Raw genomic sequence first — 24,051 nt, forward strand, 5'->3', positions numbered from 1 at the left:
GATGTTTGTTCTTTGTTTTTTTTTTTCAAAAATGTTCCAGACCCCCACTGGGGGTGACCCCCAGGACCCCCAGTGGGTGTGACTGGCTGGAAATTTTTTTTTTTTTTCAATGACCAACCCCCACGTGTGTGTGGGGGGTGGGGGTAGAGTAGGGGTCTCAATCACATTTGTTTGTTTGTTTGTTTTTCTTTTTTGTGCTTTGCCACATCACTAGAGCTCAAATTAGAGCTCTGTATCATTTCCCAATTTTTTCAATTTGGTTCCGGTAGTTCCAATTGTATCAATTTTTTCCTTTGAAGTTTGAATATTTTGTCAATTTAGTCCAATTGATAGAAATGAGGGTCAAATGATCCATTCAAAAGGGAATGGGCCATTTCAAATTGGATGCCAACTTCAATCACTTTGGGGTGAGTGAATGGACTATTTTTCCCCTTGATTTCAATTTAATTTCTAAAAGAATGTTATTGGACTAAATTTGACACAATATAAAAAAATTCAAGGGCAAAAATAATAGAGACAAATTACATGGACTATAGTTGTAATTTACCCTATTTTATTTATTTTATTCAGTATGACTATTTTGATTATAACCACCAGGGCATGTGAATTTCTTTTTCTTGCAGGAATACAGTAAAAGTCATATTGTAGGGTTGATCAACCTTGTAGCGACAATGAAAGGCTGGAAAAGAAAAACACGGTTGGAAGTAATAGAAAAGATAGAGGGAGCTGGACTGTAGCTTCTGTTAGTGTTGTAAGATTCCGATCATATAAAAATTTCCATTTTTCTTTTACCCTAATCTTTTCTGTCCTCATAAATGGTTTTGATGTAAATTGGATAGTCTCTTAAAACTCCCATTATTCAGAAAGAAAACATCACAAGGTTGTATATCTTCTGTGTCTGAGATTGTAATATAATCCTTCCCTTCAATGGAAAACATCAAATGTAATTCGGATCACATCATACATGAAATAATGATTTTACATGAGCGCATTGAAGTCGCAATCCCGTGTTTTTTTGTCTCAAAAAGAACAGCACAAGATAGCGTTTTCTTCATTAAAAACTAACCAAAAAAAAAAAAAGGTTCACGGGTTGGATATATATATATATATATCATGCATAAAAGTTTTGTTTGTGTGTATTAATTTTTTTTTTTTTTGAACGGTGTGTGTATCAATTTGAACCATTGAATTCATTGAAAATCATGAATGGAGAAGGAAAAATAGTTTAGAAGGTTCCCCACTTATTCTACTAGAAAGTTTTGCAAAGATATTTTTCATATTTTTTTTTTTTTTTGGGTGAGAATAAGAGTACCTTCATTTTTTATTTTATTTTTTTGGTATAAATAAGAATACTTTTCATTATGTGCAAGGGACTATGCATTTTTATTGTTGAATATGCACTATTGTGCCTTGTACATGTTGGGAAAGTACCAAAATGTTTAAAAATTATTACTGATAACTAATTTTAATTATCAATATTTATAATTTTTATCACCTTTTTTTTTTTTTTTGACATAACTGTTGAGTTACTTATTTGCCCTTTTGTTTACATTGTCCTGTTGCAATGTCAGGAACTTCCCATGACACACTGGATTAATTTTCTACATAAATCATGAAAGGGAAAAGATATATTTTTACAGAAAATGTATATAAAATCTGTTAGAAAAATGATGTGGCAATAACATTTATATAACTGACTTAAATAAGTGTATTTTTTGTCTTTTTACGAAAAGATATGCAGAAAAGTAGAGAGGTGATGTGATGAAAAAAAGATAAAAAGATAAAAAAAATAGATTATTTTAGAGTTGTCAAACTTGGCCTAATAGTTGACTTGATGAATTCTTTATTTAAAAATGATAGGCTTGTAATGGTGCCCGGTTATTCTGCATAAGTATATTGTATTCTTTTTCAATTCGTATATTTGACGGAACTTAAAATTTGATTTGGTAGCATTCCTTGTCCACAAAATCTTTTCCCTGCTAATGTTTGTAATGAGCTCATGGTTGTGGGATGATGGTTGTGTTAATTTCACGAGTCAAGAGACTTTAATTGAATAATTGTTTTTAGTGCTTCTTTTCGTCTCACTTCACAAATTGATTGTTTTTAGTGCTTCTTTTCGTCTCACTTCACAAATTGATTTCTTCAATTTCTACATCAAAGTAACAATTACTATTTTCATATTAAAATTACTTATTTAATCTTCTCAATGAAGTTTGTGCGAAATTATATTTTGAGAAGATGGTTATAATCAGTTTTTTGGTTAAAAGCTGCTTATAAGCAATTTTTTGTGAGAGAAGAAGTGAGTTATAATCCGAAAAGTGGATTATAACCCATTTCCCAAAATGGGCCACAATTATATTGGTTAATTAGATTGAAATTTAATAGGATAATTAAACAAACAATTTGATTTACCATATGCATAGTAAAGTCTAACTGTGGCTAACTGTATGTTTAATTATCCACTTTAATTACTATTTTTACATTAAAGTGTTCATTTAATTCTCATTTTGTGAAATTATAAATTGTGTAATTATATTGGCCAATTAGATTAAAAAATTAAAATTAAAAGAGAAAGCGAAGTCGAAATGTTTGTATGGTGTAATTTTTTTTTTAATTTCATAATTAATATAATTCTTGTTTGAAATATTTTGGGATTGCAAAATCCAAAATATAAATTTTATTAAAAATTGATAAGTATTTATGTTATTTTAAAATTTGAAGAAATGAAAACACACATGGAAAATAAATAAAAATAAATTACCAATAGGTTCTACTTTTGAGACTTATTACTCATTAATTCTTATTGATAAATTTATCAATTTCTTGTTTTTATAAATAAATTTACAGTGATAAATTTATCAGTCACAATCTGTAAGTAAATAAATCTAGTTAATATGACTGATTAGTAAACACTTGTTTGGGAAGAAGGGTTGGATTGGGTTTGGAACTATTTTAGCCATGAAAAGATAAAATAAATTTTTTAGCCCAATAAGACAACATCTCATTCAATCCATAATCATTACATTCTTTCTCTCACAAAAGTCAAAAAAATCCAAACTTATTCCAAACGAGACTTTTTAGTCTTAGGCTAAAATAGCTAAAAAGCCAAGTTACTTTCCAAATGAACTTTAAGTGAAAAAAAACAAAACAAAACAAAACAAACAAACAGGAAAGCTCAGGCACAAAGACATTTTCCATAATTTCGGGAAAAATTACATTTCCACAGACATAATTGGGGATACAAATCAGTAAAAAGAAAAAAGAAAAAATAATCATAAAAAATATACAGATGCAAGTGATGTCAAAAATTTTCACTTGTACTACCAAAGCACAAATCTCCTTTCACCTTTATATTTTTGTAATTACTTTTCTAGTTTCCATCACTTGGAATTTCCCTAATAATAAACACAAGATAAAGAAAAAACCAATTTTTTTTTTTTTTCAAAAAGAAAAAAACAATTGACACCGAACAATTCAATTGACACCGAACAATTCATTTCCATTATTTGAATGTATTTTTTTTTTTTTTTTTGAAATACTTTCCTAATTCTTCATAAAATAGATTGATACCTAATGAAACACACTTCATTTATTCGGTGTGAAACATCCTATCATAATAAATTGCAACCATCACTGATGATGGTGATGAATCACAGCAGCAGCGTCTGATCAATCTGTATTTATTTGCACGTTGACTCACTCACTCACTCTCCGTCTGATTTAAATCTATCCATCTATATATTTCATTTACTTGGAAGTAATGAAATGGGTGATTGTGTGATCGTACCTACCATGTTCAATGCCACGCATGGCTGATCAACGGGTACCTGCACAATTTCATCATCAGAAAATGTCAGATTTCTCTATCACCGTCAGATTTGGGTTCCCCGCACGGAAAGCCCTACGATCTTTTGACAATATGAATGACTCACCATTAATGCATGCTCTGCAACGTACCCTAATTAAATGCATGATGGTGATGATAGACGCATATGTGTGTTTTGTACGCCAAAGTGTACACTAGGTAGTGGATTAAAAAGCTGATTTTTTAGTTTTTTATTTTTATTTTTTATTTTTTTTGAAAAATATGTAAAAAAAATAAAATAAAGAGATAATATAATCTAGAAAAATTAAAAAGTAAAAAAACTTACTTTTAGCTAGGTTCCCAAAACAGGCAAAGAAACCCGAGAAGTTATTGGTTGGTACAATATAGCGTCACGTGCTACTCCATATACATTATGATTGGTAAAAAGAGTAAGACTCTTAATTTTGTATTAAATGATTGAGAAACATAGTAAAAGCATAATTGTTTATCAGAGATATAGCCATGCGATACCCTTGGACTAACCCATAATTTCTCCAAAAACCCCACCTAATTATAAAATCTCTGTCTAGGCTTAGTGTATGACATTTTGGGTGTTCAAATAATTCAAATTCTTCAATTTTTATTATTTTTTGAATAAATTATTTATATAAAATTAAATTAATTAAATATTAGTAACCATTTGTTTACAATGAATAACAAATAAATTTTTTAAAATAAATTATTATTATTATTATTTTAAATAAATATAATTATAATACATAATTATTGATATAGTATCAATATATAATTATTAATATTGTTATGTACTCATTTAACATTGAAATTTATAATATTGGGACCCATTAACATGTGATCAAATTGCTTTAAAGGAATGTACGTGGTATACCATTGCAAATCCTTCTAGTACAAATACAACTCTGGTGGGTTGTGACACTTCAACAACTCATCAAAGTCTTTCGAGGCCAAACTTTAATATCAGAGGACAATATGGACATTTCACGATGGGTAATGGCCATTTGAGCAACTACGCCTACGCCATGATAGTGTTATCATGATAGAAACACATTTGGTGACAATGACATGACACCAATATTATCTTCTAGAAAATATTGTAAGGGAACGGATTCCCTCCCGTTTGTGATCGGATTAGAGAGTACTATTAGGTTAGTGAAAACATATTATAAGTTTCGTTTCAATTTGAATTGTTTAATATGTAGTCGAGTATTATATATTTGTAAAAAATCACGTTAATCGGATATCGATAGTTATGTGATCAAATCAGATTTTTGTACTTCATTTATTTTTCACAGTCCATTTTTTTCGTACAAAACTGATTTGATCACATAACTATCGATATTCGATCAATGTGATTTTTTACAGACATATAGTACTCGACGATTTCTACACATTGCAGTTTGAATTATAAAAACGAGACGTGTGGTAGACCTCCACGGACCCAATAATACCCTTCAATCTGTGATTGTATTAGGAGGAAACCCTATATTGTAAAATCTTTTGAAACGTGATTCTTAGTGATTCTTAGGACGTTTTAGCAAGTTGATAAAAAATTAATTTTTTGATTTTTTTATTATTCTGAGTCATATCACCTCTTTATTTTTTTATATTAAAACATCAAAAAATTAATTTTTTACTGCCTTCTCAAACCACTTAAATTCATTTTCAATATTTTGAGACATTGTTGGAAATGTTATTCTTAAAATATGATTAATAAATTTTTCTTTAATATTACAAGTGATTGATTTTTAAATAATCTAGATCATTGATTGTAAGGCCAAGTTTGACAAGTTGAAAAAAAGTCAAAAAATTACTCAAAAAGTTAAAAAGTTATCACTATTTATCAAAAGTCAAACAGTATTGCTGCACAACTCCCAATCATAATTTTTTTCTACACACTAATTTATACAATTTTTTAATACACATTTTTCCATAAAAAGTCAAAAAATTAACCCAAACAACCATATTTTTTTCATCAATTTTTTAGTCCAAAAAATCAAAAAATACGCTTATTTAGGATATTCCAAACAAATTTGAAGGTCATATTCAAAGGGTTTTAAATTTTGTTTCTTGTTAAAAAGTTGGTTATTTAGTAAATTATTTTCATTTTTAATTATTTTAATAGATTAAAATTTTTGTGTTTTGTAATATGATTGAATTTTTTTATTGTTAGATACAATGTTTATAAGAAAAAAAATAAAATAATTATAAATTTGATATAACATTTTACCTTATTCATGATTTTAACCTATTTTATCATTTTATAAATTTTAACTAAAAAAAAAAAATCAAAAATCAAAACCCCACTTGCGAAACAAGGCCAGTATTTAGACTCCAGTCGTTAGAGAGAAATCATTATCAAGGAATTAATAAAGAATGAGCTAGTCAATTCAGTGCACTCTATAAAACAATCATGCATTAAAGGGTCGAATCCACTATGGAGAAGCGAAATCCAAATCAAAATGTGATTGTGGGCTTGGTTTAAGAGATTGTTTGGGATGATCTAAGTGTATTTTTTGTTTTTTTATGAAAAAATGTGTAGAAAAATGGAGAGATGATGTGATGAAAAAAAGATAAAAAGTGTGTACTTATTTAGGATAGCCAAACTTGACCTAAGTGCCTAAAATTTATACTATGATTTTTTATTTAGATTGATCACGTGTGATTTAGATCCAAATCTTGTATAATGAAACCTACATTTAAAATAAATTTGAATCACATATTAGTAATTTTGATTAAAATTTTAAATATATATACTAGTATATGGCATTGTTTTTTTTTATTTAAAAAAAAAAAAAAATTAGCATTGTTAATGATTTGTTTAGACTTACAAAGTGGCCGGCTTCAAGAATCCAGTAGAAGTGCAAGTTTCTGTACGATTTCATGAACCCCCTTGTCACTCTATCATCTCCACAGTAGATGGGAGTTCTATCCATGCTCAAAAAAGTTTTGAGACCTTCCCACCTGAAATTTTAAAAATAAATAAATAAATGTAAAAATGTGATGGTTCTAATAAGAGAGAGAGAGAGAGAGAGAGAGAGAGTCTTACTTTAGCTTCTCAACCCATGCTTCAGTCCCCTTGGTTGCACAAATGACATCAAGCTACAACCACCAAAGAAAATAGGGGAAATTACTTTCAATTGTACTATCAAAAAAAATTATTGCTGATACATAAATTTTTTTTTGACTCTCTTAAAATTTTAATTCATATAATACTTGACTTTATTTTCATAAAAAATTCCTTAGTTGTATGAATAAAAAAAATACATTATCATATCTTTTATCTTGAAATGTATATTTATAGAACATACATTAGTTTCAATCTCTTTAACTTTACTAAAAAAATATTGGTATAATTATGTCAAAATTACATAATTTATTAATATATTTTCTACCAACTTCAAGGGAAGTCAAGGCTATTTATCCAAAAATTATTAATGTTCTCTATAGACAAGCATTTGTGTAGAATCATCATTATATATGTGTCGGACCTATACAAATGTGTGACTTTCGAATCATTAAATACAAGACTAGCAAGATGAAACTATAGTAGAATCTCTAAGAGCACTTATTAAAAATATATCATAAAAAATATATAATTATTTAAAACATTATTAACCAATACCTTATCACACTTGATGACAACACCCATAAACAATAATTAAAACAATATTAACAATCATTGAACAACTATAACTAGTATTTGTTTGGAGCAATGATACATAATTTTAAATTTAGAATTCTAACAAGGGTTCTAATGAGATAGCAACAAAAAAATAAAAACAAAACATCAAATCAATAGACGGATTCCACTTATTAGAGCTCTTGGTTTAGAACTCTCAAGTATTTTTGATATGTTTGAGTAATATAAATATATATGGGCTATTTTGGGAAGTAGATTAAAAGTCACTTCTCAGCTTTTAATCCACTTCTCTCTCTCAAAAAAAAAATTTAAAAAAATCAAAAAACAGCTTTTAATCATTTTTCCAAAACACTCATATATATATATATATATATATATGTGTGTGTGTGTGTGTCCATTCATCAATTTCACCTATAATGTATTTTGTCAACATTAGAATATCAATGCCAGAGTTGCAAGGTACAATTATGTCGTCAAACATGGAAAACGCCATTCCAATTCAAGAAAAGTCTGATCTCATGGGGTTTTATAGTCAGACATTGTTGAAATAAAAGCCCAAAAAGGAATCTTACTTGCCCATTGTATACGGTCACATTGACTCCCTTAGCTAAGAGTTCATCAACCTGTAAACCAATAAATGCATCAAGTAAATCTCAAAACAATGTTTCATATTCTATAATAATTTCGTCTATCCCTTTAATAATGGTTTTTTTTTTTTTTTTTTTTTTTGATTGTGAAGAAACCATTAGGAAAACAAAGCAAAAGAAGATTTTTAAAGAAGTGGGGACAAGAAATGTTAGGTCATCAATCTATTTTGCACAATTTCTCAGCAATTAAATGAAGTATAAAATAAAATTAGAAAAACATCAAAAATCTCCAAAGTTTTGCCAAATTTTTTATCAAATGTTTCATATAGGTATGAGACCCACACCATGTGAGTCCCATATTCATATGAAATATTCGATAAAAAAATTTAGAAAAGTTTTAACATCTCTAACATTATTCATAAAATTAACTATGACCTCAATAAGAGGTCAAGGTCCGTCGAGACCAAGACATTCAAAAACAATGTACCAAAAGAAAATAAAAAAAATAAAAAGAAAGACAATATATTTTTTTTGAACAAGTGGTAGGGATGGGTGCAAGAAAGAATAGAGAAAGAAAAAATTTAAAGGCAAAATTAGACTGCTACTCCTTATACTTTGACCTTTATATCATTTTGGTCTTTACAATTCTAATTAGATAAATTTTCACGAACTTGGGGATGCTGCTGCGCACCCCGCGCAGCAGCATCTGCTGTGCGGCAAAATGGGCTCATTTCGGAGCCCATTTTGATAATCCGAACCGTTCACATTTTAGAATACATCAAATAGAATACGTCTGCAAAAAATCAAGTTAATCGAATATCGTTTATCTATTCATCCACTCACATTTCTATCTACAAAAATAAATAATAATTGTAATTTAAAGTATTAAAATGAATACAAATGTGAGTGAATGAATAGATAAATAATATCCAATTAATTTGATTTTTTGCAGGCATGTTCTACTTAATGTATTTTAAAATGTGAACGGTTCAGATTATGAAAATGGGTCTCGGAATGAACCCATTTTACTGCACAACAGATACTGCTGCGCACCCTGCGCAGCAGCATCCCCAAACTCTAATTTTCACTATGAATTTTTAACTGTATCAAATTGGTCCCAATATTGATGTCAATTGGTAGCATTTTTTTATAGCAAATGCATACATAAATGACAAGTGTCATACTTTTAATAGCAAAATTATAAATTTTGATTAATTTAGTGACTCAATCTCAACTAATTCAGTGAAAATTTTCTATCAAAAATTCTAATGGTGTTATCAATTGGACTAACTTGACGCAAAATTTAAAATAAATAATCAAAATTAAGTCAATTGAAATTATAAGAACTAAAATGATACAAATGAAAAAATGTTAGGATTACTGATATAATTTGCTCAAATTCAAAAATACAAAAATTAATTTCAAAATTAGACACAATTTTCTCACATGAAGTGAGTCCCATTTTCTTGTGGGTCGTACACTTAGGTAAAAGAAATGTGTCTGATTCTGTAATTGATTTTTGTATTAGTAAAAAAACTGAACAATTCTTCTCTTCTTTCTTGTGGGCCATACAGTCAAGTAAAAGAAATGTGTCTAATGCTGTAATTGATTTCTATATAAGTAGAAAAACTGGACAATTCTTCTAGGTAAAGGGATAATGATATGCTAAGTTTGTTACCTCACTGATCCTTGGCCTCATAAAATCACCAGCAAGTGCTGTGAAAACAAGATCTGACTGTCCTCCCCATCTATAAAATTATGAAAACCAATCAATTCTTTGTTAACACATAAAGTATCCTTCAATTATCTTTTTTGTTTTGTTTTGTTTTGTTTTACAAGAAACAAGAAGACTCACTGCACATTTTCTGGAATCTTTAGCTTCTTTTTAATGGCACCATTCATGAGGCTGTCAAGATTAACACCACCACCAGGAGAAGAAGACTTCAAGGAATCAAGATATCTCGAGTATCGCTTCATAGCAATTCCCATGGATAGCTCAGAAGCTGTCAATGACACTGGGTCCATCCCCGAATCCAACAAAAAATTATAGAAATCCTGCAAATTGTCCCCAAAAGGCTAACCGATTCAAACACTTCTGAGATTATTTTAAGAAATTAATTTCATTTTTTTGGGGGTGCGAACTACACGTACGACAGAATTACTGCTGGAGCTAATCACATCCTCAAGTGCACTCCATGAGTTTGTGGCGTCTTCGAATTGGCCATTGTCGATTTGCTGCTTAATTTGCTGAGCTAAACTGTTTTCTGAAATGGGATTGTTAGACAATAGAAGTCTTCATTGTTTTTTAGTTGAAGAAGTTAGAAATAAAGACCTGTTTGATTTCTGGGCACCATTGCTGTCAAGTCTTGACACATCTTTGAGAAGAGGACCCCATGAGAACTGCATTTTGTTTTTGGAAAACATTTTATAATGATTGCATGAAAACAATTACAATCCAATAATCAAATTCAACAAAACTACTCACCACAAAATCTTCTGGTGAGATCCAACTATCTCCCAATGCAACTCCTACATATTCAAAAACAATTCAAAATCACAGAGTTAGACACTGTCACATAGGGATGAAATTAGTAGTACTTCAATGACAAAATAGTTTTTTGGGTTTATTAAACTCTTCAACCCTCTATTTTAACTCAAATTTTACTTTAGTCCCTGTTGTTTCAATTTAAACAATTTGGTTCTACACTTTAAGTCCAGTTTCAATTTGATCATTCTATCTAAATTTCTATTAATTTTGTCTACATGTACACCTTAGAAAATTGAAACTACAATTTGGACGGAATGACCAAATTGATACAACGCTTAAAGTGTATGAGTCAAATTGTTTAATTTAAAAGCATAAGGATTAAAGTGAAATTAAAAATAAATACAGGGGTAAAAAGTATAATTAACCCTGGTTTCTTTTTTGGTTACATTGAAGGCTATATAGCCTTATGGAGGAGGAAGTCTTGCCTAGCAATACTTGAATGTTGAGAACTCCTAGTGAGGCGCATGGGTTGTGGCCAACTAAGCTAGTCCGTGTTGGTTGACAAATGATTTCTATTTGAAGGAAAATGATGTTTTCTTACAAAATTTTTATACGTAATTCTTGATCAGTATACCATGTATTAATGACATTCTTGAAAATATAAACCAAACTTGAAGGACTTTTCGCTTTAAATTAATAAAATCAAAGATTGCCAACCATTCCGTATTAATTATCTGTGATAATTTTTCTTTGTATATCACTGCCCCTGTCAAAAAAAATGATGATGAAAACAGAACTGCATCCAAGTCCCAGTCCAACAATATAAAGATGACCCATCTGAGTTGTCTGCTATAATTCAAAATCTATAATCTTTTCATTAGATAAAATTATTGCTTGAGCACTCACCTCCAAGAATAAGCTTCAATTTTCCAGATTCAATAGCCTTTAGAGCAGACAATCCAAGAGTCGCAGCAAATTTTCCTCCATAGGACTCTGCTACAATGTATAGAGGACTCTTTTGAAGAGACTCATTCTTGTTGAAGATCTCCATCAACAACATAGTCAAATCAGTTGCTGCCTCTTCATCAGTTTTCACAAACAGCTTTGTATCCTCCACAAAACTGAATCCAGTTCCAACTGGATTATCCTATATAGGTTAAAATGTTAAAAATTAAATTAATTATAAAAAAAAAAATCTCTCTATTAAAAAAAAAACCCCAACAATTTCAATTTAATCAAAATCACTAATGCTAAAAACACATTCTGTGATCTATATTCTGTGTTGCTATAATTGCTCAATGAAAATTGCTTACCACAAACAAGAGATCAGCTTCTCTCAGCCATGTTGAATTCCTAGGCTTCAAATCAGTGTCCAATGGTCCAACCTCTTCAAAATTTCCAATCCCAACCCCTGAAGCACCCTAATAATTTTGTATTGAACCAAACACAACGAAAAAAAACTTAGAAAATTGTTTTCAAAAACACAAAAAACAAATTCACAAAATTGGGTTCTATTCAGGGTTGTTGGGATATAATTATGAACCCATATACTTACTGGTCCACCCTGTAACCAGAGAATTATTGGCCAAGGCTTTTCTGGATCTTCAACTCTGTATGGACTCCTGTAATACCACCAGAACATGTGGGCTTCTGTTTTTTTTGTTTTTTTTTTGGGTACAACCCAAACACACAATAAAAGAAGCCATGATCAGTATATTATTTGGAGAATTTCCATGTCTAAATATCAAAATTAATGACAATATGTAATAAAAAATAATACTAGAATAGGATTTGGCTTACTGGGTCTGACTTGAACATAACCCCACTGTTCAGATCCATCTTGGGTTGTTTTAGCCATGGCTAATTCTAATCCACCATGAAAGAATGGAAGAAAGAAGAAAACAGAGAAAACAAGAAAAACAACATAGAACTTTTCCATGTTGAAAAACAGAGAGAGAGAGAGAGAGAGAGAGAGAGAGAGAAATACCCAACTCACAGATTGGAAAGTAATTGCAGAGATGATGGGGAAGGGCTATATAGAGTATATGTGCATGGTGAGTGACTGAATTTTGATGTTTCTCATTTGGTTATGTGTGCAACATAAATAACAACAACAAAAAAATGTGGTACAGCAAAAAAGAAATCACAAACTTTGACTTTTCAGATTAAACTTCAGTTATCTGTCCAATTTGTTTGTGAGGAATATATATATTTATAGAAAGATAGAGTGAAGAAGTTAACAATAACGTGTGCAGAAAATTACGGGTAAGACAAAGTCATGTGTAGTGAATAGCTGTTATATTTAATTTTTAGCAAATTTTATCATATACATTTTTATTAGTTATAATTATTATTTTTAATTATGATAATATTTTAGTGATGATTCATGAGATTTTTTATAATATTTCATGTGATGTTTGGTTATGATTATTTTTTTTTTTTTTAGTTATTACTCAGAAAGTCTGAATTTATACCATTTTTTTCTTTATTTATAAAGTGCATATAGTACACGCCCTTTGAGGGGTGTGTATTATAATCTTCCCCTTAATTTTTAGTGATTTTACATTTTAGATATTATAATAACCGCTAAGTAGGGTGAGTAGAGGCAAAGACATGTGTAGTGAATAGCAGTTATTAGTTTAGTAATTTTCCTTTTTAGACATTATAAGAACAGCTAAGCGGGTGAGGGTGAAGACAAAGTCATGCATAGGGCTACAAATGAGTCGAGTCAAATTTTGTTGAGCTCAAACTCGCTCATTTGCTTGTCGAGCTCATTTATTGAACTTAAGGTCGGCTCGATAAATAATTGTGTTTTAGCTCGACTCGACTCAATAATATTTATGAAACTCGAATTTGACTCTATAAAATTTTTCTTTATTATTTAATATATAAATAATATATTTATTATAGAATTTAAATAAAGATAACTGAGGCGAATTTATTCAAACCCGAGTTCGGTTCGTTTACTAAATGAGTTTAATATTCGAGTTCAAACTCAAACTCATTAGCCGAGCCGAGTCGTTAACAAGTCGAGCTAAGTCAACTCATAAACAGTTTAATTCATTTGTAACCCTAACCATGCATAGTGAATAGCAATCATTAGATTAGTGATTTCATTTTTTAAACATTATAGGAATAGTTATGCAAGTGAGAGTGAATACCAAATCATGTGTAATGAATAATAGTTATTAATTTATCGATTTTACCCTTTAGACATTATTACAGTAATTTTCAGGCAAATAAATAGTTGTCAAAAATATACTATTGTTTTGGGGTTTTTGAGAATTAAAGTTGTATGACAAAATAGGTTGTTTTTTTTAGATGGTTATGACAAAATTGTATATTTTAAACAATAATATAGATATAAATATGTAGAGAGAGAAATTGAAAGACGGTCAGGGCATGGCATCTACTTCCTGTGACCAATTCTGTGTACACAATTCTTCGTTCGTTCGTTTGTTTGTTTATTTATTTATTTTTTTTATGAATTATAAATATATTTTTTAAGATTTATTTAAAATATGAATTGTCTCTTGTAATTTGAAAAATTACAAATAACTTCTCTCTGTCAAAATTCTTATTTAATAGAATCAATTCAAAAAATGAAATTTATAATTGTTTACCAGTACAATAATAAAATTATCTGAATTATTAATTGAAATAAAATTTTAACATTATTAAAAATTGTTAATTAACTTGATGATTTATTAATAAAAAGACATATTTGTTATGAAATTAGAAACTTTAAGAGGCATAATATAATTTTTAAAATCATAATAAATAATTTATAATTTAAGTAAACAGTCGAGGGTGTGTTTGTAATTTAGTTTTTTTTTTTTTTTTTTTTGTCAGATGGGATGTACGTACACACTTCTGTAAAGTGTGTGTTACGTCTTTTGAACTCATGTGTATATATATGTCTCTGGCTATGATTGAAAAGTTTTAGCATTCTTATCATACACAAACTTTTTTAAAAAGTCATTTGGGTTAAAAGTTAGTTTTTTAATTTTTTTTGATCATATTATTTCTCTTTTTTTTATATGTTTTTTTAAAAAAATCAAAAAAAATTAAAAAATTAACTTTTAAGCTGGTCAATATTTTTTTATTTAAATTTAACAATTCCAATTTTAAAAAAAATGAAATTATACACAAGTTTACTTTTTAAATTTATTTTATAGACCTAATAAAGTGTGAGTGATATGATTAGTTAATGATTGAGAAGATATGAAAGACTGTGTTACATTTAATATCTTAATTGATTATTATATTACTGGGCTTAAAAATTAAGTTAATTTTTAAATCCTCTTAATCATTGCTAATAATATATTATTATTATTTCTTTAAATATTATGATTTCAAAACATGTTATTATGTAATTACTATTTTTAATTTCAATGGTTATGGTATGAAATCTATATCTATGTCTATATTTTTATCTATACTATAATATATTAGTATTATTTCTTTAAATTTTCAACAATGATTCATCCCACTAAAAACATTACCACTAATAGCATTAATGCATTAAAAAAGTAAAAAAAAAAAAATACAACTCCAAGGTTAAAACATCACATCATTAATGACGGGACTCACTGCCACCTAATTAGTGGGAGCACTAATTAGTGCTCCCAAACATTTTTCTTAAATTTTATAGTTTCAAAACATGCAATGATGTAATTATTATTTTAGTTTCAATAGTTATGATATGAAATCTATATCAATATTTATTCTATCATATAAAATATTATTGATTAATTTTTAAATCCTCTTAATCATTGCTAGTAATATATTAGTATGATTTCCTTAAATTTTGTGATTTCAAAACATTCAATAATGTAATTACTATTTTTAGTTTCAATGGTTATGGTATAAAATTTATATCTATATCTACACTTATATATACTAAAATATAAAAATAGGGCAATTACTCTAATTGTCTCTACATTTTGTTCCTTATATCATTTTTGTCCATATACTTTCAATTGACTCAAATTTAACTTTTAATTTTAAATATTGTGTCAATTTGATCCAATTGATAATGTCAATAGTGTTTTTGACAAAAAATTATCATTGAATTTGTTGAAATTAACTCACTTAGTTGAGTAAGTTTATATTTTTCCTTAAAATTATGACATGTGCTATTTATATATGTTTTTTTTTTGTCATAAAAAAGACTAAGAGTAGTAATTAATTGGACCAAATTGAGACAAAGCCATAAATGTGGGGTCAAAATCAAGTCAATTGAAATTATAAAGATAAAATTGACATAAGGACTAGAGTATAGGGACTATTGTCGTAATTTACTCATAAAAATATTATTGGGTCAATAAATTTAAAATTTCTAATCCAAATTACATAATAGAAGTAAAAAATTTGTGGCCTCTTTCAGCTTGAAAATCTCAATATAATTTTTTTCATATTTTTTGAATTTTTTAATATTTAAAATACATGTCATTTTTTGATTAATCTAAAATCTAATTTACATAAATTAAGTTAATTTTTAGAATAAACCTATACGCACCAATTAGTATACCAATTAGCACCACTCGAATTTTTAGACCCTCTCAATCATTGTCAATAATGTATTAGTATTATTTTCTTTAATTTTGTGATTTCCAAACATGCGATGATATAATTGCCATTTTTAGTTTCAATGACTATGTTATGAAATTTATATCTATATCTATACCATGATATAAAAATATTATTAGATCAATAAATTTAAAACTTGTAATCCAAATTATATAACATAAGCAAAAATTTTGTGACCTATTTCAGGTTGAAAATCTCAATATAATTTTCTTATATTTTTTGAATTTTTAATACTTAAAGTACACGTGTTATTTTTTAATCAATCTAAAATCTAATTTACATAAATTAAGTTAATTTTTAAATACTCTTAGTCATTGTCAATAATATATTAGTAGTATTCTTAAATTTTGTAATTTCAAAACATTCAATGATGTAATTATTATTTTTAATTTCAATAGTTATAGTATGCAATCTATATCTATACTTATATCTATACTATTATATAAAAATATTATTGGTTAATTTTTAAATCTTATTAATCATTGTCAATAATACATTAATATTATTTTGTTAAATTTTGTGATTTCAAAATATACAATGATATAATTACTATTTCTAATTTCAATTGTTATGGTATGAAATCTATATATATCTATACTATTATATAAAAATATTGCTCCGTCATTAAATTTAGAACTTTAAATCCAATTTTTTATATATTTTTTAAATAATAAAATATAAAAATACATGTGTCATAAATTCATTGGTCATTTCACTTTAATTATAATTATTGATATTTTAAATTCTTATGGTAATACATTTCAAATTTCATAATTATCATGGTTCTGGTACGTAGATCTCGGAAAGTTTCGAATCCGCAAGTGTTCTGGGACTCATTAATGGAACGGCTTCTAAATTGTGTCTGAATCCGTTCGAAGCCAAGTGCTTCAGATTTATAGGTTCATGGATTCGAACCCTTTCAAGTCCGATCTCGTGTACGTCTCTAAGTTTGTAGATCCGAAACCTTTCTAGGCTTAGAGTGATTCGGCCCATTTGATGGCGATAAATCCGGGTTCACCAATCTTGGACTTGAAATAAATTCGAGCCCATCAACCTTGGATGATTAGACCCAATTAATTTTATAGGCTCAAATTAACTCTTCTTACACATTTTAAAATATTTTTAATTATTATTTAATATTAATATTATTTTTTAATTATTTGCGGTGTAATGCTAGATGTGGAATAAGAAAATGGTAAAGAGATTATAATGATTAAGACTCATACCATACTACTAATTATGTTGGGGAGTAATGATGATAATTACTCTATAGGATAAAGAGCCTATAGGCTATAGTTGCAATTTTGGGGGGTTCTGTTCTGATTGTGCAATGAATGAATTCAGCGGAGTTTTTAGGGAAAATAGGATTTACTTACCTGTAGTGTAGTGAAAGAATTGAAGGGAGGTGGGTATAAATGGTAATCGGTGGGCCCCGGAGGATATGAGGGGATTGCGTGCTATATGTAGTTTCATCCTGTGTTTAGAAAGGGACATCACTTATACTTCTTCCAACAAAGGATTAATTCTTTATAAAAAAAAATATGTAAACTATAAAATGGATGATACGATAATTTATAATAAATTTTTAATTTTTAAAGTAAAATATTTAGTCTCAAACCATGCATAATTATATTTAGGACCTTTACATTTTATTGTATTTTATTTTGGTTCATTTGATTTGATTTGAAGTATAGGAAATTAACTATTATAATTAAAAGCTTAGGGATTAAAGTGAATTTTTTTATGAAAGTATAAGAGCACTAGAAATGTAAAAATGGCCCGCGACCTATGGATGGCCTGAAGCTTACTTGCGGCTCGAAATGGGCCCAACCTCGAACCCGGTCCGGTATCCTGAGCCTAAGTTTGGACCGTCATTATGAAGCTTGGCTCGGCTTGTGGCCCAACCCATTGGCCAATTCAAGACCTACTCAAAATCTGACTTGAGACCTAACCCGTTTGAGGCCTTGTGTCATTTTTGGTTGAAAAAAAATAAAATTTTAGAGGGAAAAAAAAATAAATAAATAAATTTGTTCAGGTCCTCCCAAGGCCCGAATACTCATGGACTTGGGCCTAATTTGTTGTGTCGTAGGTCGACCCGACCCGACCCGAATTTTGGTAGGAGCCCTCAAGGCTTGCCACAGGCTGGCCCAAGCCCAGGTTGTGCCATTATTACACCCCTAAAGGGCACCAATGAGACCAAAAAAAAAAAAAAAACTAACATGACAAGTTTTGTCATCCTTATTAGCGGTAGATAGATAGAATTGTCATAATTAAAAGTGCAGGTACCAAAATGAGATTAATTTACAGTCAAATTAGTGTAATTAATTCTTTAAATAAATGGAAAAATATAAAAAAAAGGACTAAGGGTTGCTACTGTGAAGCACTTTTGAGTTTTTTCTGAGCCTATTTTGATGATTTGAACCGTTAAAATTGTAAGATTTGTCGAATATATCATCCATATAAAAAATCAAGTTAATTGGACGTATGTAACTCCAAGATCAAGTATTAATTATTTTTAAAAAAATTATTAAAATCATGTTAACCGTTTATTTTTATTTTTTTGTAAAAATGCACTCTTGTTATGGAGCTACAGATGTTCAATTAACTTTATTTTTTTTTACATGAATGATCTATGCAACGAACCTTACAATATTAACGGTTTAGATCATCAAAAAAAAAAAAATTGCAAGACATGCCCTCAATGAACCTCATAACAGCTTGTTGTGCCAACTCCGAAAAATAATTGTAAATTTATGAGGTGCAATTGATAGTTGTACCTAAGTGCAAATAATAATAAAAGTAACTTGTTTTTTGTTTAGGTGTGATTTATAAGTCTTAAATTAGGGTTGTTCATTTGCTTTTTGTTTTTGTTTTTTTCATAAAACAAAGAACACTCGTTTATGTTTTCGAAAATAACTCATTGTTAAAGAAATACCATAAAGTCAATAGAAAAAATAAGAAGAGAAAGATAAAAGTTCTAAATTAAACTTTGTAGAAGAGGAGAAATTAATACGGAGACTTAATTATGAAAGTCGCCTCAATTGGGCGAATAAGTAATCATTAAATGGATAAGGGTCAAAACCTAAGAGAAATGGGTCAACTAAAGGATCGAACTAGATCCGATCTGCTTGGGCCAAATGGGCCATGAGTGAAGTCCAAGAGAACTTGCTAAGGTACTACTTACTGAGGTCAAGTTACTGAGGCAGACCTTACCTCAGTGCCGCTATTTTTGTTACAGCACCACCTTGTCCACTTGCTAAAGGAAAATGAGCCATGTCAACTCTAATCTCTGCAACTATCTCCTGAGGCACAACATCCTTTGAGATAGGCCTCCTCCATACAAGATAACACGCAGACACTTGGCGCTAACAACAGGCGCCAAGGCACTAATAGCCAAGGGCTGATAGTAGGTTCTAATGCTTACTGGTTGGAGTTGATCGCAAGTATCGAGGATGCTAGTATACCACGACAACCCCATGAAGATGGGAGTAAGATAGCCCGAAAAACAAGGGATTTCCTTTCCATATACTAGGTTAAGGACCTGCTTTGGTTGCACAGGTAGGACTAAAGAAGCCCCTTTGGACTTGGTACGAGACACAACCTTTGTTGTGGCCCACACTTTAGAAAACTGAGAAGTTTGTGATTAAGTAGCTAAGGGTGGAAAAGTTGTTGAGGTAGACACTAGTATGGCGGATGGCAAGTCATAAGTCCTGAGATAACATGTTTTGGGAAATCGAACTGAGAAGGCAAGTACCGCGGCAACTAGGACACCTGCTGAGGTTTGTACCAAAAAGGTATATGCTGACACTCATGCCAAACAGATAGTACAGTGACACTTGCCGAGGTTTTATGCCAAACAAGTAGTACATGTCAAGGGATACGTGTTTATCAAGGCCTGGTGGTTCAGGATGGAAATATCTCGCGACATGTGTTGCTACACTGTTTGGCCACGATATTCTAGTATCAAGGAAAAGCTTATAAATATGGCCTAATTCCCAAGATTCAAGAGAGAATGTTTTGAGGATTAGGAACATACGCTGTCTATTTGATTGCACTACCATTTTCCTTCTCCTGTTCCATTTGCTTTACCCTCACCTGACTATTCACTCTTCGATTAACCCAAATCATTAATTCATTAACATAACTTTGCCTTTTTAAGTGATATTGTTATTATTGTTGGTTTTGGACCCTATAATTTTTTTATTGTTTTTGTTTTTAACTACATAAAAATCAAATTAAAGGGAGCAAAAATGCAACCCGAATACCTAACTCCTCTTTTTGTTCATATGCTACCCAAAAATAGGGCTGAGCAAGGAATCCGTGAAATCCGTAATCCGATCCAGTCCAGTCCAATCTAGTAGGTTTGGATTGGTTTTTTGAATCTATGGTTCGGTTCCGGATTGAAAAATTAAAAATCCGTAGTTCACGGATTGGTTCCGGATTGAATCCCACGGTTCCGGATTGGAACCGATCCGGACCGTATACAAATAGTCTATATTTTTATTATACACCCTCCTGTATAGTATCTTCTCTTATTTCATATAAAACTTAAATCCAAACCTAAACTTGCATAGTATCTTCTTTTATTACTTTTGTTTGCTAGTTTTTAGTGTTAATTTGTAATGGTCTAAATACTTATGGTGGAACTAGTTTCTTTATGGTTGTTTAAATTTTAGAACAGTTTGTCGCTATTATGAAAAGACATATTGCTATTGTGAAACTAATATGGTGCTATATTCATATTTTTATGAAAATAAAGTGTTATATATATTTTTGTTATTTAATTATATAAATCCGTGGTCCTAAACTGATCTAATCCGTATTTAAATGGATTGGTTTGGATTGGTTCCACGATTTAAACGGATTGGATTGGTTCCAATTTTTCAGGATCCGTAAATAACGGATTGGTTCTGGTTTTACTCCAATCCGGACCATGCTCACCCCTACCCAAAAACACACAGATGAGCGTGATTATATATTCAAACAAGGTGACATGATGACCCTACTTAGACCTCTTTGGAAATTAATTATTTTAAATATTTTTTTGATTTTTTATGTAAAAAAATAAAGAGAGTGATATGACATATTATAATATTTTTTTAATTTTTTAACTATAGTCACTCCCCAAACAAGGCCTTAGTAGAAATACAACTTTTTTAAAATCTTGTTACAATTATCTCTTTAGTTGGGAATCAATCAAAAATCTTGTTGAGCTTTTCTGAAGAAAAGAAGGAAATTAAAAGAGACTTTTTAGGCGAAATTTTTGTGAAATTTTTTTTATATACATTTTTTAAATAAGTGAGATAGTAATCAAATAATTGTCTTAGAGGTGTAACATTTGTTGACATTTTAGGGGGAATTTTTGTTAATTTTTTTTTTATTATAAATAAGTAAGATGGTTATAAAATAATTGTATTAGAGGTGTAATATCTGTTTGTATAAAAGTTTGAAACACGCCAAATATATCACCATAAAAAATGTCATGGAGTTGGTACAATTTATGAGCTCGGTTGCCTTTTTATTTGGATAAATTATTTATAAGTCCTATTTAAAAGACTTATACAAGATATAGTCTTATGAAAAAACTTAGAATCTAATAGGTCTTGTGATTTTCTTATTGATACATCTACCCCAGTCTTAATTGATTAATAATCTGATTAATGATAATACCATATATGAAAATTCAATGTTACCATAGATTGTGATCATATCTATATGGTTAGAAATTTGAAATTCAAAATAACCTAATTAATTGCAATGCCATATATGTGAAATTCAATGTTACCATAAATTGTGATCATATCTATATAGTTGGAAATTTAAAATTCAAAATATAAATGTAACATGTATCATCCCAAACCCAATGTGACATTTCCATATGCTTCTGAAATTCAAAATAACTTGATTAATAGTAATACCATATATAGGAAATCCAATGTTACCATAGATTGTGATTAAATCTATATGTTTGGAAATTTGATATTCAAAATATAAATGTAACATGTAACATCCCAAACTCAATGTGATATTTGCATATGCTTCTCATTCCAAACACAATGTATACGTAACATGTAACATCTCAAACTCACCGTGACATTCCCATATACTTCGCATCCCAAACCCAATGTGACATTCCAACATTCCACCATTGAATTATGAATAATGTAACCTCCTAAATGTAACATATAACATCCCAACCCAACCCATGTATTGAACCACCATCACCTCTAACCCACCATAACTTCGACATCATACAACGGGGTTCAACTCACATTCAATTAAAAAATTAAAAACCTCGTAATTTTGCGTAATGTAATGTGACACGTATGTAAACATTGAATACAATAACGACATAACACCCATTCAAAGACAAATTACAATCGAACGTAACACACAAAAGACATAATAACGTTGTTGATGTGGGTTAGCATTACAACCTAAATGTAACGTCATTGGAGGTTAGTGAAAGTATGCCCACTACTACAAAAACAGATAAAGATCACACTTTTTTTGTGTGATGTATGATATTTAATCACACCTTTTAAGTTTTATTAAAGTATGATCTTTTGGAATGTGATTAAAAGGGGTCATTTTTAACCACACTATAGCGACCCCGGTCTTTTCCCATTTGATTATTGTATCCGGACTTAGGTTCCGTAGATTCTGTCATTGTATAATTGTTGTTGTTGTCCTTTATTTTCTCTTTTGGAATTATAGGATGTGTTGGGCAGGTTTGTTTCAGGTGGGTTGGGTTTAGAAACCAAGTGTTGCTGTCCAGGTTTTTGGTGTTTCGCTCGAGCGAGGAGTTGGTCGCTCGAGCGAGATGTCGTTTTGGTTCTTCGCTCGAGCTGGGGTTTGGTCGCTCGAGCGAGAAATGGCGTCCTGTATGGACCTGTAGCTTTGCATTCTTGGCTCGAGCGAGCTTTTCTTCGCTCGAGCGAGTTAGTTCATCCTTCGCTCGAGCTATAGTTTCTTCGCTCGAGCGTGTGTCTGGGTTCAGACCTGAGGGTTTGAGTTCTTCGCTCGATCGAGTTTTCTTTCGCTCGAGCGAGCTTTTGGGTTGCTGGCTCAAGCAAGGCTTCCTTGGCTCGAGCGTAGTTTCTTGTGTCTGGTCGCTCGAGCGACCAAGTCTTCGCTCGAGCGAGCCTGTCCAGTTTATATACACAGCAGCGGGTTTTGATCAGTCTTTTTCATCTTCTTTTGATTCCAAACCCTAGGTCCGACTTCTCCTTCTCCCTACTCACCTTCTTTCTTAGATTTGATCTATTTAGAGGGTGTTTCTACCCTAGTTGCTTTATTAAATATATAGAGGGAGTCGAGGGCTTTCATTTAATCTGAGCATTTGGCGATTTGGAGCACATTGGTATTTGGGCACTCATCTCTGTCTTCACCATTTGAGTTTTTTTTCTTCAAGGTAGGGATTTCCTACTCCATTTTATAGGTTTTGTTCTAAGTTTTGGTATTTTAACATGTTGGGGATACTTTGGTAAATTTTGGGAAAAACCCTGGTTTTATTATTAAATTAAATTGTATAATTAATTCATGGAATTGGGAAAAGATGGTTAAATTCATGGAATTGGGGAATTCATTGATTAAATGGCGTAATTGGGTAATTGGAATCATTTGTCTATTGAATTGTTGACATAGTTATTTTCAGTTTAGAAATAACTGTTTTGGGCTATCGGTGGGGGATAGTCGTGATTGTTGTAGACATTGCATGTGGATTAGGAATAACTGAAACTAATCACATTGGTTAAGTCATTAATTTTGACTATGGCATTGATACAGAAAATACGTGTATTGATTGAGCATTGCATTTGCATACATTGTTTTGTGTGTGGGAGGAGATAGGGGATGTACTCCACGGTTTAGGGGAAGATAGGGGATGGACCTCTAAACC

General features: G+C 30.1%; 2 protein-coding genes across 6 annotated transcripts in view; one reads left to right on the top strand and one right to left on the bottom strand.

The window, feature by feature from the left end:
* Window positions 1-1,003, top strand: part of LOC114273718 (coiled-coil protein) — a 44,959-nt gene extending 43,956 nt beyond the window's left edge. For all 5 annotated transcript variants that reach the window (XM_082907291.1, XM_082907293.1, XM_082907292.1 and 2 more), the window contains one exon: window positions 624-1,003. In XM_082907291.1, the coding sequence (XP_082763417.1) occupies window positions 624-737 (114 nt within the window). In that variant the 3' untranslated portion in view covers window positions 738-1,003. The remainder of the gene's footprint in view (window positions 1-623) is intronic.
* Window positions 1,004-3,175: 2,172 nt separating this feature from the next.
* SCPL51 (serine carboxypeptidase-like 51) lies at window positions 3,176-13,013 on the bottom strand. The gene is made up of 13 exons (XM_028215515.2): window positions 12,360-13,013; window positions 12,115-12,209; window positions 11,873-11,980; window positions 11,466-11,706; window positions 10,557-10,600; window positions 10,404-10,471; window positions 10,223-10,328; window positions 9,927-10,126; window positions 9,750-9,819; window positions 8,057-8,107; window positions 6,891-6,943; window positions 6,673-6,805; window positions 3,176-3,827 (listed from the first exon to the last, which is right to left on the bottom strand). The coding sequence occupies exons 1-13, from the start codon at window positions 12,496-12,498 to the stop codon at window positions 3,744-3,746; spliced, it is 1,392 nt and encodes a 463-aa protein (XP_028071316.1). The 5' UTR covers window positions 12,499-13,013; the 3' UTR covers window positions 3,176-3,743.
* Between the last annotated feature and the right edge of the window lie 11,038 nt (window positions 13,014-24,051).

The sequence above is a fragment of the Camellia sinensis genome, chromosome 14, assembly GCF_055761805.1.
Source record: "Camellia sinensis isolate YWXY chromosome 14, ASM5576180v1, whole genome shotgun sequence".
Taxonomy (NCBI): Eukaryota; Viridiplantae; Streptophyta; class Magnoliopsida; order Ericales; family Theaceae; genus Camellia; species Camellia sinensis.